Source organism: Styela clava, chromosome 4 (genome assembly GCF_964204865.1).
Source record: "Styela clava chromosome 4, kaStyClav1.hap1.2, whole genome shotgun sequence".
NCBI classification, from domain to species: Eukaryota; Metazoa; Chordata; class Ascidiacea; order Stolidobranchia; family Styelidae; genus Styela; species Styela clava.
Window position 1 is genome coordinate 18,033,852 of NC_135253.1, and position 19,642 is coordinate 18,053,493.

At 33.6% G+C, this 19,642-nt stretch overlaps 2 protein-coding genes and 1 long non-coding RNA gene across 4 annotated transcripts; 2 read left to right on the plus strand and 1 right to left on the minus strand.

The window, feature by feature from the left end:
• The first annotated feature begins 47 nt into the window (after positions 1 to 47).
• On the plus strand, positions 48 to 12,334 carry LOC120326556 (chitin synthase chs-2-like). The gene is made up of 23 exons (XM_078111952.1): positions 48 to 195; positions 403 to 433; positions 746 to 830; positions 1,413 to 1,478; positions 1,887 to 2,135; positions 2,558 to 2,752; positions 3,664 to 3,766; positions 3,953 to 4,132; positions 4,927 to 5,047; positions 5,473 to 5,672; positions 5,914 to 6,070; positions 6,737 to 6,853; positions 7,332 to 7,436; positions 7,547 to 7,598; positions 8,286 to 8,413; positions 8,582 to 8,737; positions 9,221 to 9,429; positions 9,631 to 9,837; positions 9,954 to 10,074; positions 10,599 to 10,701; positions 10,885 to 11,140; positions 11,868 to 12,085; positions 12,218 to 12,334. Exons 1-23 carry the CDS (start codon positions 48 to 50, stop codon positions 12,332 to 12,334), a joined length of 3,324 nt encoding a protein of 1,107 aa, XP_077968078.1.
• Positions 12,335 to 12,524: 190 nt separating this feature from the next.
• Positions 12,525 to 14,733, plus strand: LOC144422124 (uncharacterized). The gene is made up of 5 exons (XM_078111953.1): positions 12,525 to 12,825; positions 12,930 to 12,982; positions 13,099 to 13,151; positions 13,699 to 13,951; positions 14,557 to 14,733. Exons 1-5 carry the CDS (start codon positions 12,525 to 12,527, stop codon positions 14,731 to 14,733), a joined length of 837 nt encoding a protein of 278 aa, XP_077968079.1.
• Positions 14,734 to 17,422: 2,689 nt separating this feature from the next.
• LOC120326652 (uncharacterized) lies at positions 17,423 to 18,829 on the minus strand. Of its 2 annotated transcripts, none has more exons than XR_005567439.2 (2): positions 18,630 to 18,829; positions 17,423 to 18,142 (listed from the first exon to the last, which is right to left on the minus strand). It is a non-coding gene; the product is annotated as an uncharacterized LOC120326652 (long non-coding RNA). The 2 variants fall into 2 exon arrangements; XR_005567440.2 differs by having other exon boundaries at positions 17,423 to 18,554.
• Between the last annotated feature and the right edge of the window lie 813 nt (positions 18,830 to 19,642).

A 19,642-nucleotide genomic window follows, 5' to 3' on the forward strand; every position in this document is an offset into this window, starting at 1 on the left:
AAAATAAAATACGTGATATTTCAACATAATCCTTTGGACATAAAAGGATGGAGGAGTCACAAATGGGAGAACTTATAATCCTACTCGAATGTAATATTCAATATGTTCGATGTCCTTCATCCTACAGACTTTGGAAACTGGCTCAAAAAACACCCCCTAGCAAAATAAGAGAGATTGCACTAAATGCAGCAAAGGGTGGATGAATTGAATCTGTTCATAAATATTAAATCGCATTGGCGAACTCTCGTGGGTGCAACAGCTACAATCTGAGGAAGATGTTGAATTCATCTTACTTAAAACTTACTCAAAATATTGTAAAATTGCAATATTTATTGAAAAGAGTAAACCAGCTGCGGTGTGCGATCTTAATTTTGGTGTCAAATAAGTTTATCATTTTTACAGGTGATCAAAACGAGAATACAAATAATACAAGGTATTGTTCAATTACTTTTATATTTCATTATCAAAAGTTGATTCGGTCGATAGCTTTAACGCCATAAATGTTATTATTTCTTTAAATGTTGTAACCATCACAAAACAAATTAACATTTGCGATATGTGCAGTATATCAATAATTCTGGTTGGTTTTCGAACCAGAAGAATGCCGTTTCAAACTTTTTCTCCATTTCATTGTTTTTTTCCTATCTATGATGAATGAAAACTTGTTAATAATCCGAAACGAATCGCCATGTTTTATAAAATCGTTAATAAAATTTTGTCAATCCTCAATGGAAATTTAATCTAGTGACAAGAAAGATTGGGACTTCGTTACACCAAGTGGAGTTGAAGAAGAAAAGAAGAGCAAAGGCTATCTGAAATTTTTCAAAAAGGTTTGTTTTGTTTGAAGTCAACTTCAATAGAGGAATCATCTCGATTTACCATATCTCTGGAGAGCAAAAAATAGTAATGTTGAATGTTAATGCTTTTTTTCAATTTCAGACAAAACGATAACTCTAGAAATAATATGTTAATTATCCAAATCTGTTCGAATAATTCAAATCGAGAACAATCCCGCTGTAAGTCTAACAAAAAATACGATTCAAAGTTAACTTTACTATCTGTAGCATCGTCTATACCTTCCATTGTGCTTTGATTTGTAACACACCAATTAAGTGACTGAAATGTATGTTTTGATCACCCATTATATAGATACTTGGCAAATTCAAAAACTGGCATATTGGAACACAACTTGGAGAAACATAATACGAAGTGGTTGTTCCAAGCGACTTCCACTTATCTGCATTTTTATCGCGATCTGTTATCACTTTTTAGAAAATTGTATTAATTAGAATTAATTAAAGTACAAAATTGAAATTTCAGGTTTAAGCTCAGTGTCAAATCTATTTAAAGGAAAAATTCCAAAATATCCATTATGTTGCTTTCAATGTTTTGAATAAGGTTTTTATTTGCAGGTGGCAAAATATGTCAGCACTGTGATTATTTTTGGAATTGTATGGCTGGGGTCAATCGTTACGAAGGTTAGTGCCTTACGAAAATCAGAAAAAATTTGCTTCATATACATTTAATTGAAATTGAACCAGAAATTGAAAAATATGTCATGTAATCAATCTCCGGGTTTGAGTTTACGCCCCAATTTTATGAATGCTGTGGAGAACCAACTCTATAAAACTATAGTGTGTCCAAAAATAAATGAAATCCATTAATTCGATTACCAATTTTGTGGGTTTCATTTATTTTGGGACACCCTGCTGTATACTGAATTGCTGAGTCAACTGCATGCGTTCATGAGGATTTATTGTTCTAAGGTATCTTTTATCTGAAATGTAATCTGAACGTTTAAAATTGTTTCCATGGCACGTACAGGACCACTCGTAATAAAAATAGTATTTAGATTTCAAAAGAACCTTGTTCTATTTTTAATTCAGTCCACGCTTTTTGTTCTCGGCAACGCCTACACACAAGACTACAGTGATAGCAGATGCCCATACGTGAAAGAAGGTCAAGTTCAACAATATTATTATCCGAAATATATGGTCATGTTAATATTGATGAGTTGTCTATGTCTTCCCGAAGTTCTTACTGGTCTGTATAGCTTGTGGCTATTTATCAAAACAAGTAGTCCCTCGTCACATCAGACAACAAATACTGCATGCAGAGGCGCAAAACAATGGCTGGTAAGAACGATAATAAGGTGGAAATAGGCGAATAAGCGATCATACGGGTGAAAAATATCCAACTCAATTACAAAACAAAAACACATTGTTTAATTATATATAATTAAGAAAGATTGAGACAATGTAATCAGATATTTTACTTTTCATAGCCTTTTGAGAAATTTTGAATTATTATTTGGTTGTCATTAATTTTCGATTAATCAATATTCCTGACATAAAAAAGCTTGATATTAGTCATTCAGCGGGGCGTAACAAAGAGGAACTTACAGGCGTATGTCGAGCAAAACCTATCTGGCCAGTCTTTTCCTAAAGCTTGCCTTTTAAATTGAGAAAAAAAAATTAACTGCGTTTTCGTATAACTCAACTTTGATCGAAATATGAACATTTCGTTAGTTACCCTATGCATTGTATTTTGATTGCAGAAAACAATTCCAGAACTTCTTCATGCCATTGGATTAACCTTCTATGCTTTGAAAGTGATACCAAACGTTGATGTAATTTTAGCATGCCCGTCGTTTCCACTGGTTGCGCTTTTGCCAGCGCTTGTGAACTTCGGAAGCTCTTTCTTCTGCAATACACGCAAATGGGTTCGAATTCTTCTAGGCTCATTTGCCTTTGTGAGTAATAAATTTCTAACTATTCTTCCATCGAGCTAATTAGATGACAAGACGATACCTTCGTTTCAAGAATGCAAGCTGAAAGTTGTGATCTTCACGCGGCTCTAAGGCTAGAGTTTGATAGAATACGTTACGATTTATTTATCTCTAGGGAGAGAAAAGCCGATAATGCGGCTTAATCATACCGTGAGCCACGTCTTCTCGTCCGGTTACCAGCCATATCGGGTATGGGATTAGTTATGGACTTGATGATGAAGGAAGCCGTAACCGACCAGCGGTTACGTGAACCACCCTACGAGGAGTCCAGCCATCCCCGCATGGAATTCGAACCCGCGAACCCACGCAATGTAATCAGAGGTACAGTGGCGAGCGTATTTCTAACGCTTAGCACGACACGCACGAAAGGTATAACCCTGATAAGGGAAAACTACGGCCCGTGGTCCAAAACCGGCCCGTTGAGCAATTCAACATGACCCGCCTGATGCTGCCACAACCAAACTAAAACCAAATTTTAAAATCTTATTTAAAAAGAGAGGAAGGAAGTCTAAAGGAATTAGTTGATATTGGGGTTAAATTTAGTTTTGGCACGAGTCTTATTGTTTTCCACTTTTGCTTTTTTAACACTGTAAAAATTGTTCATGAATTTAACTTTTTACGTCACACTTACATGGCTCGCCAGTCTAGGTGTTTAGCCCCTCGTCCTGAAACCTTGCCCACCACTGGTAAAGTACAATAAAGCTGTGACAATTGCTGCTTTCTCCACAAACCACTTCCTTGCCTTTGGCGCGTTCATCTGGCGAGTAATTACAGTTTTGTGATGGTATACTCTTCACTATGCACACTATATAAATAAACATGGGAAATGTAAAAATTGTTTTCTTATTCTAAAAACATAGATGTTTTTCATACAGATTTGTTTACTGTTTGGATTTGTCGCATTTACTGGATACTGCTTGAAAAATGATCAATCAAATTACATTGATGAGGATTTAAATATAATATACATTATTTTATGTAAGTACTATAATATCGTGATTTAACTTGTGTTAATAGTAAAGGATATTTAAACTTCATTGAACGGAAATTCCCACTTTTTCTGCCAAATTATACTGATCATGTATCCAATTTACTTTAAGTTTCCAATTTAAGTAAAGACGTATTAGAATTTGTGAGTCAACCAGACTATTTAATTAATTTTAGCGTTGCTTCTCATTTCATCTCGCTATTGGGAATGTTTCGTGACAGTCAAAGATGAAGATATGGCAGGTGAAAATATAGATGATCAGAATGTAAATGCGAAGAACAGAGAAAGCAAACCGAATGCGAAGCAAAGATACAAAATAGAGCTTTGTTGCTCGGTTTTGAGACTCTTCACAATAGGTATGTGATATGAATTGCGTGGGATGGTAAAGCTAATACAGAAAAGATAGCTCAAAATTTTGAGGAAAATCAAACATAACGATTGAATGAAAAGAGCACAATAAAGAGTGCGTAACTATTAGATCACGCAATGAAGATATACGGAACAGAAGTAATTGCTATACTCGTACTTTGATTGACAAATAGGCTACTCATAGTACTTACAGGTAACAAACACCCGATGAAGTCCATGAATTAACTGAACTATATTGTCTATCAAAGTTCTTTAAATTTTTTTCAGAAACCTACTTGGCAAGGCCAAATTGTTTTGCGACCCTCTGTAATTAAATAAAAATTGAAAAAGCAGAATGAACGCGATTCAGGAAAATGAGAATGTTAATTGCTGAGTCATACAACATATGATCATTTTGACTGCTCATATTATATGTCTAAAACTGCAACAGATTATAGGTGGCGTGGGAATAGTTACGTCACGCATGATGGCTCGTCTACGTTTGGTTTTGTTCTGTCTGTGAGAAGACGCGTACTTTTTTGTTTCTCTCAATAAACTTTTTCAGTCCACTCAAGCGTGTAACCTTCAACTTCGTCAAGTCAGAATCTGTTTAAAATATTTTTCTGTCAATAATTGTCAATATTAACCCCTCATTGAGCCCTTTCGCGACCCACCGAGGTAACTGGACCCCCAATCCTCGTCTAGGTAATGTTGTCCAACCATTACACTCTGGGAAATATCACGGACTGTAACCATTTTAACTATTATACTATAATATATGATTTATTATATGTCTTTACAGTTTTGCTCTCCTTCATAATCTATTTCATAATTGATGAAAACAAAGCAATTGTATTTGAGAAAACTGGAAGAAATCCGATTCGATTCAAAGATTATGAAAAAGTAGATAAAAAATGTTCAAGGTATGTCTTGTTACTGTGAGTGAGTGAAAGATAATTTACTTTAAGCATTTGTCCACTTTGTACTTGTTGTTTTCAAATTTGATCAGAGTCCCAGAATGTTTTGATACCATTTTTTTTAATCTATACCCACCTGATGATCAACGATATGTTATGATTTTATTGCTATTTTTATTACCATATCTCGAGACACCAAAGTATACGGATCAAAATGCGAAGATACAATATCATATTTTGCTCGTTAAACTATATTGTTTATATTTCATCATTGAGCCATCATTATCAACGATTCCGTAGCCATTTTTGAAAAACATATATACAATAGGTGAACAGAATATATACTTGAAGCTTACCCATCATTTACATATTTAAATATTGAAAGGCTGAAGATTTCAGATTCAATTCCCTAACCTCAATTCTAATTTAAGGATTATCACCTCTCTCTGGGCGACAGGAATCACTCATTGTGCGTCTGCTTTTATGACGTTTTTCTTTGGTACCTTAGCTTGCAAAACGTTGGTACAATTTTGGGGATATTATTTGCCATTGACTCTTGTTACACCGTCAATGTTTGTTATGGTAACTTGGATTTCTAAGACGCAGACACTGATGGATAGTTTTGGCCTAAGTGAGTAGTTATATAATTCAACATTCATAGTACGTACGGTACTAAGGTCAATCAATTATGAAACTAAGATTTATAAATCATGCACCAATGTCCCGAAATCTAATCCAATTTGAAATTTAATATATGTATTTTTGGTAATATTTCTATACATAGTTTTTCCGTAGCTTTACGGCGTCATCTGTTGCCAGTATATAAAATAAAACAAATGCCTTTTTTTATATGTATATATAATTATTTTCAGCATTGATCCATCCAGAAATAAATAACTTCATTGGATGGAAAACAACAAGTCATCAAGGCATCCAGTGGGATATTGTAAGCATTTTTCTGAGTGGAACTTTAGGCCTTCTGTTGCTGACGTCGCATTTGCTAAAAGGGGAACGAGACAGACTGATGAAGTAATAACAATGTTTTTTTATAATAAAATTTACTATAAAGTTAAAATTTCACTATTTTGAGGCAACGAAAAATAGGCGAAATATCTTCATCATAAATCCGAAATATTTCTCGTTATGATTTGTGATAATGACCATCAATTAAAAATACAGTACACTCAATATTATTACACAATAATCTACAATATAGTAGAGTTATACCGTAGTATTTCTAATACAATTTCAATCAGCTAAGAAACGACATAACGATCGGAGACCGCCGACTTATCGATCTTCCGCATGTTCAAAAAAAAAGGCGACGAAAGTTATGGAATCCCGCGGTTTCGATTCCTTCGCTCTAAATCAATAACGACACCGCGTGTCCCATCACTTATTTATTAATAAATCATTAATTATACGACATAATTTATCCAAAATCAATAGGTTTCTAGTCCGAGATATGATGAATGCACATGCAAAATTTGGAACAGATTCAACCTCGCTTTCGTGAGATATCGCGAGTGTCTAACAGACAAACAGACACCTATTAACATACTTACCGATCGAGATCGATAAGTAATAGTATTTAGTAAAGAGATTGTTTTATATTTTATAATTACTGATTGCTTACTTTAATTCTTGTTATTCAGTTCTAGTCGTATTTTTGTTCTAAACCTATTATTTCTATAGGACTGAAGTACTTTATGCAAAACCAATCTGCGGTGGGCCGTTCATTACAGAAGCCTTGTTGTTAAACAGAAGGAAACGTGTGTCTCGAAAACCTCGCAAAAATGATGGAGAAAATGGGTATTATTAAATTTTTGAATTGATTTTTCGAAATTATATTTCAAAGTTTGAATTCCATGAATCATTTCGACTACGTGCTGCCCGTGGCAGATAATCGTTGAAATAAAGAATATATAACTATAAACTTATAACATGGTATATTCATAATGATAATCAAATCAATATTTTCAAACCACCAGTGATGACTATAAGGCAAGAATTTTGTAATGATATTGAAAACACGGACTAATTATGGAACGGTTTAATTATTATGTTATATATAAGCATCAATCATACTCATTTTATTCTTCGTTTTCGTATTTGATATGTACTGGTCATTTAGAAATTTTCAACTTTGCCTGATTTGATATAAATTACTATTGATTTCATAAGTTTTTCATATTGGAAATTAAAAACTTCGAAGGTCTGAAAGTTGAAATAAAACTATATAAAACAATGGAACGCTTTCATTTTACATGTAAACATGTTCGCGTTCTAGATTTGCCGGGGAAATGAACAATACTGTTCCACATTTATTTTTATGCACGACAATGTGGCATGAAAAAAAGAACGAAATGCTACAGCTTTTAAAGAGTGTTATGAGGTGAGAAAATACATTTAGAAGATCATTTTACTGAAAATACAATTACTTTACTGTGCACTATGATTAAAATATCAATAATTAATAGCTCCAACTCCACTTTTTATTTATAGGTTGAATAAAGAACAAAAGGAAATGAAGGGTGATGATCTTTTTCAGTTTGAAGTAAGCTAGATAGTAGTTCGTTTAGATTCACTCACAAAGCTGAAAAAGCTAAATTTGTAGAAAAAGTGTCAAAAAAGACAATGAAAAATGGAAGTATAGTCGAGAATCAAAATTAAGTTTTATTCCTTATTCCTGATGGCTGGTACACGTTTCCCATATTAGCTAAAAAAGTTATCAACAATTGAAATTTTTGAAAAAAATGAATTTTTAGAAAAAGTGTCAAAAATAGACAACGAAAAATAGGAAGTATATACAAGAATTTAAATTAAGTTCATGATTTATAATTTCAAATGGCTGGTACACGTTTCCCATAGAAGCTAGAAAAGTTATCAACAATTAACAAAAACACGTATTTTGTAAATAATTATATCGTACATGATTTATTTTTTGGTTAAACGTGTTGAACTCCGTGATCAGTAAATATTTCAAACTTACTGAACATCAATTGGATGTTCAGTTGTTATAGCTATGATGTGATTGATGATATCAACGGAGGCCAACAAAATAAGAATTAATATTAGTTATAGTAATTTTAGTAACGAAAAGGTGACAGGTTTACGATCTCGCATGACTCTAAATTGAAAATTATTGTCTCTCTATTTTACTATTCAATTATACACATAAGGAATATTCTTGATTTGTCTCTAGATCAAATTTATGAAAACATGCAATTTTTGAATTTCTCAGGTACACATATTTTTTGATGAAGCAATGACAGTGGAAGGTATTGAAAAAACAGAGAATACACAGGAAAGTCAAAAATCCTTAAATTCCTACGTCAAAGAACTTCTAAATCAGATTCCATTAGCTGCAAAGTAATTTTTTTTTTCATAATTGGGACATATTTTTCATTTTTCTCGAGGTTTTTCTCATTTCGTAATTGCTGAATGTAGTACACATAACCAATACAAATATACTAGAACAAACGAACTTTGTTGATTCATTCAAATTGTTTACAAACAAAACAAAATATTTCCGAACAGTTCAATCAAAGCAAATTCTGGTGACTGTTTACTAAATGGAGTGTGTTGCACGCCCTATGGAGGAAGATTAACATTCATTCTACCACACAATGATGGGGAAAATGAAGAAAAGTTAAACAAGCTCGTGATTCATCTAAAAGATAAATTAAAAATAAGGTAAGATGGTAATTGAATGACGAAATAATCCGCAAATTAGCTCTTGCTTCAGACGTACAACCGCAACAAATGGGTAATGTGCAACGCAACTGACGACTATCGTTAACTCCAAAGAATACACAAAAACACAAAAAAAACTTAACACAAGACATTGTACACACCATATCGAATTTAATAATATAGATTTGAATAAATATCAAATAACAAAACGATTATTGGTGCTCAATTGGGTTGTTAATAATTAATAGCCATAGGACTACCTAAATGTCAGCATAATTTCAACTAAATACCAATAATGCCATATTAAGGTGTGGGCCGAATGTTATGAGCACAGAAAATTTAAAATTTGTTCATTGGTTTGCGGTGAAAGGTAATTTTATCACAACACCAATATCTGCAATAACGAAACTAATGATGTTTTGTAGAAGGATACACAGACCAATTCGCGTTGAATCAGATTTTATTTTAGAAATTTTATTTTAGAAATGGGAAACGCTGGTCTCAAGTCATGTATATGTCTTACTTGCTGGGCTATAAGAAAACAGCGATACGTAGTTACGACTCAAAAAACACATATGTCCTTGCACTAGATGGCGATGTGGACTTTAAAATTAAGTCGGTAACGCGTTTATTAGATCGGATGAAAAGAGATAAAAAAGTTGGAGCAGCGTGTGGGCGAATTCATCCAATTGGTAAGTATAGAACACAATAGTTAAATAAAGTACGAAACAATGTCCAACAAAATGCCTGTTTTATTTCTCCTTTTTTTATTGTTTAACTTAAATTTTCTTTACTGTTTCACGATTTTGTTCTCTTATTTGCTAGTTTGCTTGATCAGTCGTACTTCAATTTTTATGCATCCAAGCGTCATTTTGTTTAACCTTCAAATTTAGGGAGTGGCCCAGTCGTTTGGTTCCAGAAATTTGAATACGCTGTCGGACATTGGTTGCAAAAAACCGCAGAAGATGTACTTGGGTGCGTTCTTTGCAGCCCTGGATGCTTCAGTATGTTTAGAGCAGAAGCTCTAATGGACGAAAATGTAGCGCACAAATACACTACTGTGGCAGAAGGAGCAAAAGAGAAGATACAACGAGATCAAGGTTTAAATCACTTTTTGTTTTATTTCAGAAATTGAAATTCCACTATTAGAAAGGGAGAAAATTCGCAATAATTTTCATCAGTTTATATTCATCTAAGAACGTATGAAATATTTCAGGTGAAGACAGATGGTTGTGCACTTTGCTGTTGAAAGCGAAATACAAAATTGAATACTGTGCTTCATCACACTCATATACCTTCGCCCCAGAAAGTTTCAAAGACTTATACAAACAACGAAGGTGAATACTTATATTTCTTATGTCCCCATATGTACGCAGTTCGCTCGAACAAAACAGTTGGTCACAAATTTTCATACTCCATCGCGACAAGGTATGGCATTCTAAGATGCCATACTTTATTGTCGTATAATCTTCAAAACATTCAGTGTGAATGTTCTATGTTTGATCTATTTTAAAACTTTTCGAAATTATGTATGAATTAATTAATCGATACTTATCTAATATTCTTGCACAAATTCTTGATTCAAATTCAACGTTTGCTTTGTGACACAAATTCATTTGCCAGGAGGGCAAACAACAATCAGATTTTTACCTTTTATCAATTATCTTTTTGACTTAGATGTAAGATGTTAGATATTCACCAATATAGAAAAAAAAGTTTGTTAAACAGGTTCGAGGCAATGCATTCCAAAAAAAGATACACATCCACTCTCATGCTAATTTTTCGATTTAAAAAACTGATTAATTCAGTATTTTAATGCATTTTAGATTCCTAGTTTCAGTTTTTTATATCTTTTTCACAGGCGGTGGGGACCATCAACTTTAGCAAACGTTTTTGACATATTACTTGATGCAAAAAAGGCGATGAAGAATGATTACATAAGTTTTGGGTACATTGTGTATCAGGTGAAAATAATTACTTTATAAATATACGCACACTGATCTTTTTACTGCGCCATTACTATATATATTATATCTATATCACATTTATTGTTTTAGGTATATTTCAAAACTAATTATTTGGCTATTAATTTTGATTACTCTATTTTATATATATCAAATTTTAACACAAACCTCAATGACTTTCAGATACTTCTGATGACTGCTTCACTGCTCGGACCATCAACTGTGATTCTTATTATACAAGGAGCGTTCCAATATGTGTTTGGCATGAGTCCGATAGGCGGTTTGATGGCTGCTCTGCTACCGGTTATTGCGTTTGTTGTTATTTGTTATACCGTTGAAAATCGTAACCATCAAATCGTTGTTGCCGAAGTATTGACTCTCGTCTATGCCCTAGTGATGATGGCTGTTTTAGTTGGAGTCATTGGACAAATTGTTGAGAGTAAGTTAATAAGCTCACAATATAATAGAATCCAGTGCTTCTAGAACCTTATAAGCCGCGCCCCTTTTTAGAAGTTATCAAGTCTCGCGCCTTTCCTCAAAAATAACTAGCCAACTCTAAGTTACAAATAACAGATAGTGAAACGAAAATATGGTATATTCTAAAACACGTTGAAAATACGTGGATGAAACTAAAATATCCAAAATAAAAAATGTAAATATTTAAAATAAGGCGAGCAAGATCAAACCTAACAAATATTTTTATTTGGCTTTACGCCCCTCGAGACATTGTCTACGGCCCCACCCACTGAACCCATTGAAAACCGCTGAACTAATCTTTTACAGAAACGGTAGTCTCACTTATCAAAAAACTGCAAGATTCTCTGACCACGAGATCTCTGGATTGCGGTCGCGGAACCGCTACATGGCGCAATTTTTTATTTTGATCATTCTCAATACACAGAACTTTAAAAAAAAACGAACCTCATAAATAAAAGTAATAGCCTTCGAGCGACAATAAGAATCATTAACCACTAAATATGCCACAGCAATTGGTTCAGTATAGTTAAAAAAAAACGCTAAGAACTATATAGTACTCAAACAATCCATAGGTAGGTCATTCTGTGTCTAATAACTTCAATTAAGTCACGGCATTCGTGTTTTATATGTAATTGAACTTTAAATAAATAAACAATTTTCAAATAAAATAAATCGAGTTTTTGTTTTAGATATTATGAATCCGACATCCCTTTTTATGTTAGCGATGAGTTCAATATTTATTATTACTGGCATATTGCATCCAATGGAGGTGTCGTGCTTGATTCATGGGATCCTCTATTATATCTGCGTTCCCTCCGCTTTCATTTTTATGGTCGTTTATTGTTATTGTAACATGCATGACGAATCATGGGGAACGAGGGACAATAAACAGGCAAATAAGGAAAAGGTGGGTCAAAAACTTTAGTCTGTGAAAATATTATGCTTGCTAAGTGAATTATAATAATTATTATAATGTAGCTATATAGATATCTGTTTCATGGTTCCAACAACTCAAATAATTTAACATATACTATTACAGCTAAATACCTCAAAATTTCTTTCAAATTTAAATTCATCTGTGGAAAAAATGCTCACCAACTTGGTTGGATTCATATTTATAGAAAATCATGAATCTGTGGAACAAATTTACTTATAACATAAACATATATATTGCACATATTTTATAAGTGACCGGATGTGAATTAGCGCACGACAGCCACATTTATTGTGACCTAATATATATATGGTCTCTATGACCTAGTTTATATATATACTCAGGTGCACGTAATTATACTTTTATAGGATTATCAAATCTAATATAAGTAAAAGTGGGTTAAATTTGATCAATGCTTCTGTGTATAAATGAATATCAACAGAACGCCAAAGATAACCGGGATGCTGACAAAATCCAAGATGAGAAAGGAAACTATGGATGCATGATCGGAAATTTATGCAACTGTGCAATTTGCATAAACCCGCGTGGAAAATATAAGCTTGTTACGAACAAGGAAACGATCAGTACCCAAAACGATTCAACAGATAGAAATGAAAGTCCAATTGTGAGCCAAAGAGCTTTAAACGCTGAAGAAAAAAGTAGAAAAATTGTTTTATTTCAACAGGCACTCAACACGCATATGAGAATTGGAGGTAATAGTTTTGCAAGTGATACCCCATTAATCACATACACTGTCAGCGTTTAGATTGAAGTTTATATTCAATATTTACAAGGTTTCACTATTTTATTTTTTCAGAATCGTCAGAAAAGCCCACTGTCGATATATTTAAATCCTCAGACCGGCAGGAGGTAATATCTTAATTTTTTATATTTTACTATATTTAATAAAAATGCATATTTGGAATAGGTTTATTTACTTCTATATCTCTCTAACTTGATTTTTGATTTGTTATGTTTTATTCCAGATATATTGGAATCTTGATGATCAACAGCCGTTTCACGAACCATTAGCCATGGTGTAAGTATTGTTGTTGAAATAACTTATAGATGATTTGTTGTAGTAGTTTCATGCAGTGAATTGATGAACCTTCGAAAGCTGATATTTGAATTTAACTTTCAAACGATGTTGATTTTCTCTAATGTTATCAGATGACCTTGACAAACATTAGAAATAATTTTATAAATATCATTGAGAGTTTTATGATTCAATATGAATCCGACTTCAAAGGTGATATAACGTTTTAAAAAACTTGAAGGACTAAGAGCGTGGATAATCGCAAGATAAATCAAAAAAGCAAATTCCGGTACTCCCGTAGTGCGTGTATCGGATTAAGGTTAGGCCATCATTTTATTCCGATTTTCTTTATTTCAGTTCTATCACGAGTGGTGGGAATGTCTGTGTTAGCCTAGTGAGTGAATATGCCCATAGGTTTCAGTTCCTTTACACAACTTGATGTAAAGTGGGCGAACAAAATTGGTTACCTGCATATTGGCACACACACTTCTGAAGCGCCCTTCCTATTATTCGGAAAATTTCATACACAAATTAAAATATATTATTCCAGAAAATTAAGCAGGAATGAAGAGGAATATTGGGAGAAAATGATTGAAAAGTATTTGAAACCAATTAACAAGAAAAAACCAGAACAGAAAAAGAAGGATGAGAAAATAGGGGAAGAGCTAAAAGAATTACGAGATAAAATGAGTGCTGCATATTTTTTCGTCAACAGTATCTGGATAGTTCTAACATTTTCTCTTACAATGATTATACATGACGTCAATATAACGTTCCATGATAAATACGGGAACGCAATTGTGGTAAGACTTGATAATAAATCATTAAATTAGGTTCTATTACATTTGAACCCACGTACATTTGAACCCATGACAATTGCACCTGTATGCTATTGCACCTATGGAATTTTTTTTGTTTCACGGATAGTTAAACCCATACTAACCCTAACCCATGGGTTTTAGCACCCGCATATAGATTCAACCCGTGGATATACGCATGGGTTCAAATGTACATGGGTTCAAATGTACGGTCACCATTAAATTAGAGTAATGCGCTATGAGTAGGAACTAAATGCATTGATGGATTTTGCAACTGTTGACTTACTGTTGAAGTATGCAGCTTTCGTATGAGTCATTCAAGCAGTAATGATTAAATGATTAAAAATGATTAAAAAATAACAACGCGATTGTTTTCTTTCAAGAGTAGTCAGTAGATCTATCTATTATCGCAAGCACGTAATCTTTTATCAATCAAACTAAAACTAAGTTCGCATTTGAAACAAGTGTATTCTGTATATTATACGTAAGAATTCCGAATATTGGCTATTTTAATTCTGGTGTTTCAAGTGGATTCTACAAACCTTTACCTATCTAGTAAGTAATCCTGAATGTTTTCATTTATTTTTCAGCTCAATCCCCTCGCATTTGTGTTTCTCATATTTTTTGCTTCCATTTTGCTTGTCCAGTTTATAACAATGTTGCTACATCGATGGGATACATTTCTTCATATGTTGTCAGAAACAAAACTTCGAGATAATACAAGTAAAAAACCGAGTACAGATTACCAGGCTCTTTCGTCTGGTTAGAACAATGTCGAAGCTCAATGTTGAAACTTTACTTGTCGATAGTCGTAATGATTTCCAATGCATTGATAGATTATGTAAATGCTTTTGATTTAAATATTTTTTCTTTGCAAACAAGCGCATGCAATTAGCCCCGCTCCTGGGTAACGCGTCAGTGACATTTCATTTTTTAGCTTGTTCATTTTTCAGCATATATGCAGCGATAGCCAGCGAATAATAGAAAAAAAACTAGACTGCCTTGCTATCGACATTAATCAAATTTTAGCAGCGAATACCTTCTGATATGTGGAAATTTCAATTTCTTAAAGTATAATGAATTCTTTTTGATATTTACAGAAATTTATAGCACTGTAAAATAATTTCACATGTGACTAGCCATCATTCATTTATCATGGGCAACTTTATTACGCATCACACCACATGTTCGGTAACAATGACTTGTCCAGAATGTGAAGTGCAAAAGCAAGAGCGCGTATCATGCTATGATCCTGAAATCCTATCATGAGTGAATGATATTTTTATAAATACCTTGATCGAAAAGCGAATAATGATAATTTCTAGTTTGGTATTTATGACAACACAATCATCACATGGCGGACTTGAGTCTTGGCTGTAAATTTCTGTGGTCCGAAATCTTTTTAAGTCTCGTATTCCTCTTACGTCAACTTCTAGCACTCGTGCCCCCCCCCCCCCCCCCCCCCCAAAGGTCGTCATTCAAAAAATAAGAGAGCAATGCACGCTTTGTCAGCATTCTTGGACATCTCGATTTACTTTGGCAATATCAAAGGCAATGCAATTGACGTTTTATTTTCGTTTTTTAGGAATATTTGAAATTAAATTGTATTCTCTCTGCGTCTAGAGTACGTTTATGGCAGCTATCTCGCAGTCTAGTGAAATTGTCCTTCCATGGTTCGAACGTTATCTGCAGTTCAGATGGCCTGCCAACCAACTAAAAAAGTTGGAATTCGCGGAGCACAGGGATATTTATAGTGTTATTTTGATTGGTAGTGTAGTAAATGTGGATTGTAACTATGAATACCATTTGTATGCTAAATTCAATGAAAATAGGTCATTTCAGCTATTTCCCAGATAATGATTTATGACGATAAGCCTTAGCTTTTTTGTATTGACTAATTGATGACGTGTGTTTCTGGCTTTCGTCCAAGGGTGGAAATATAGGATTTTTCGAGTTTTGTGATTTACTACTTTGGATTCGACCGTATAACTCTATTAAGGTTTACATTTATTTCAATATATCTGTATTCGGATTCAATTGTTGAACTTAACAATATACGAAAATTTGGCCTCTAATATATTGTATGCTTATTGACCTCTGGAATAAAGATCGGGTCTACACTCTATTAACGTGTGTCTATTCAATAACACGGGGATGTATAGGCACGCAGATATGGATAATCTCTCCCCTAAAGTAGAATTTAAGTTCCAATTATGATCTTACAATTCATGCACAAGTAAGTGAAAACACCCTGTAAAATAATTTTATCAGGTAATTAAACTATGGAAAACGGGGAATTTACGAGGAAAGTAGCAAAATTAATTATGCGCCTTGTACTGCCCGGCTTCTGCTGTCCTGTGGCACCGGCTGGGAATCACTAGTGTAATCAGTATAGGTTGGGTACCGGTAACACAAGTGATGTGTAAAAACGAAAATTCTTTCCGCAAAATTAGAGACTCTACCTCTAATAATCAGAATGAAAATTACCACTTTATAGCAAAAAAACAGCATCATCATTCATTGCTACTACAATGAAAATTTAAATATAGTGAATGACACAAATAAATTACTACTCTAACAATTTTAAGAGGTTTGTGGCCCCCTGAAATCGTTTCTATGGCCTAGCCTTCGTCTACCTCAGGGGTCTCCAACTCGAAATATGTCGCGAGCCACTTTTTGAAATTTACTGATGATGCGGGCCATAAATTAAGTACAAAAAATTAGGTCAACAAATTAGGTACAAAATAGCTATACAAAAAATTACACAGCAAATCTGAATATATTTGTTGAAATTACATTTGAATCTTACACCAAACGAGACATGAAACATATTCATTTTTTTGTGCTGGATATTTGTAACCGTTTTATAGCGGTGAGAGACTGCGTTGTTTGGCCCTATTTACGCTGGTTAGCTAGTTCTATGACAGCATATAAACTCTCGTGCGTTAGTCGTGTGCAAAAGGTTGATTTGTTAACCTTCACTGTTAAAAAAAATGCTGCTGATTACTTCACAAGCCTCCAACATACACTCTTTAACATAGCTTCCTACAACGAAAGGACCCGACGAGTTTGCAATCATCTCACTTATGGCAATGCTTGCTTTCCCCGAAGCTTCACAAGTTTTGTTCATGTGTGAGAAAAAATTTCTCTGTTCCATCAGTGAATATTTTAATTGCGATATCTTTTTGTGACGAATTGTTTCAGTATAGACATGATATTTTTCTCTATGTAATGATCCGTAATGTCGTCGGATGTTGTATTATTTTCGAACAGAAATAATTGGACAGCATGAACCTTGTTTTTTATAATTTCACAGAAAACACAGATTCTCCTATTCCACATAAAATATCCTGTGCTCTTCCGAACGTTTACGCTTATTGGCCATTGCGTATGGGTTCACTATTTATAAATAGTTTATAATAATCTAGTTTTGCGTTAACTGCACACACACTTCAATGATCTGACCGAAACTTGTTTATTTCGTCATAATAAAAACGAAATCAAAATTATTGAATTTACAAATCAAATATTACACTAGTAAAAATATGAATACGACAAAACTCATAGTTGACATCATACTATTTTATTATTTTTTTTTCTGGAAAAATCTCAACTTCGAAAAGGGCAGCAAAATTGCGTTGCGGGCCTCATGCGGCGCACGGGCCGCGTGTTTGAGACCCCTGGCCTACAAGATATCCCAAAATTAATGGAACCCGCAAAATTGGTAATTAAATTATTGGGTTCTATTGAGTTTGGGACAGATATGTAAAGTGTTTTCTCATTGTTTAAGCGTGGTGAATATATATAGCAAATAACAAGAAAATTGTCAAAATAAAAAAAGTAACTTGTTCCATTGCAGTAAAAGGTATAAAATGTCCACTTTGGGAAAATGGAAGTAAAATTTTTTTTATAAATAGTTGTGGTATAAAAATAAATTATGTAAAAATACGCTATAAAAATCTGAACTTGTGAAAAAGGTTGAATTCGTGAATATGGCGTTTCCTATACTTAAATATTACCCTAGTTGTATGTTTTCATTATCAAATATCATTGGGTTGAACTGGGAGAATCATACTTCATCACATGGCTCTCGATCAAACTTATCACAAGTTTTCCACAATATGCAACCGATGCGGAAATCAGCAACACGCTATTCCATAGAAGGCTGCAGAAAGCCTGGATGGAAATAGGATAAACAACTAAAAAAGGGTAAACTGTTGAAATCAATAACAATAAGTTGAATTAGTTGAATTAATAAATGTGTTATATTTAAAGAAATTGTATTGTATCAATAAATTACATATTCTAATGGAAAGTGATATAAACTTCACCAGTGTTTTTCTTATGGCACTCCCTTTTAGTATGAGCCCAGAAATAATTTGTCAAGCTAGGGTTTTGAGTAGCTGTAAGATCGGGCCCAAAAATTCCAGCCCGACCCGACCCGAGCCCGGGGGTATTAAACCCGCCACGAGTCCGACTAATTGACTGGATTTGCAGGCCCGACCCGCAACATACAAACAAACGTTACAAATCCTTTGAGCTGCTGCCTTAGTCTGCAAATTGCGCATTCGTGTCTTGCTCTTTGTTCCTAAGCAATAAGGGAACTTATTGGATCCTCAGACAATAAGTAAAATGACGATTTGAACAGCAGAATATTACTCACGTTGTTTACATTTTGTGGTCTTCGTGCTTCTGTGGTCTGCGCTAAAAACCCGCTCACTTCAGCAGGATATTACTTACGTTGTTTACATTCGGTGGTCGTCACGCAGGAACAAGATTGCGTCCACTGCAGGACCGCCACTTTTGCCTGTCTAAACACATCTAGACTGACCTCGAAAATCATCTAGATTTACAAATAAAACGTCTATAAAATACATCTAGATATGAAGTCATTGAATTTAATGAAAATTAACGAATCAGGAGCATACAAAGTTTATCGCATTACACAATAATATAATATTAGATTTCAAAGAAGCTAACATCATAACCTAGAATTCAATTCCCACCTGCATAACTTACAAAAAGCCTTATTATTATCATCTGAAGGGACAATCAATTCCTTGAAGGCTGCTTCCTTAAGGCTTAAGCCAATCTTTTCTAAATTTTTGCTGGTAGCGCATACATACACTTTGGCATTTTGATAGGTTGATGTTCAAAGAGAGACAAATTCAATAGCACTTATAGACCTAAATAACTCTATAGATTTAAAATCTTGGAATAGGCAACTTGAAAACCATAAGTTATTCTCACCTTGTGAACAATACAATACTAAGGACCGACTCATCGGACCAACGTGGTTCTTTCTATTTCAGTATTTAACGTTAAATAAAACGTCACGTGTTTTAAACATGTTTAATTCGTTATTTAAATATTTTAATTACATATGGTACCGGTGGACGAATACAATATAAATGAGTTTTATAAATCTTACATCAATACCTGTACCGGTTCTTCCAATTCTAAATAATGAAATATTATTCATTCACCTACCGTATTACATTATTATACACCTCTCTTTACTTTATTTTCCATTGTATAATATTTAGAATTAAAAAAAAAACAAAAAAACTAGATTTTATAGCAAACATCCAGGCTCCAAATTTCACATCTAGATCTTGAAAAGTACATCTATATCTAGCTATAAAACATCTAGAGTGGCAGCCCTGTAGACTCTAA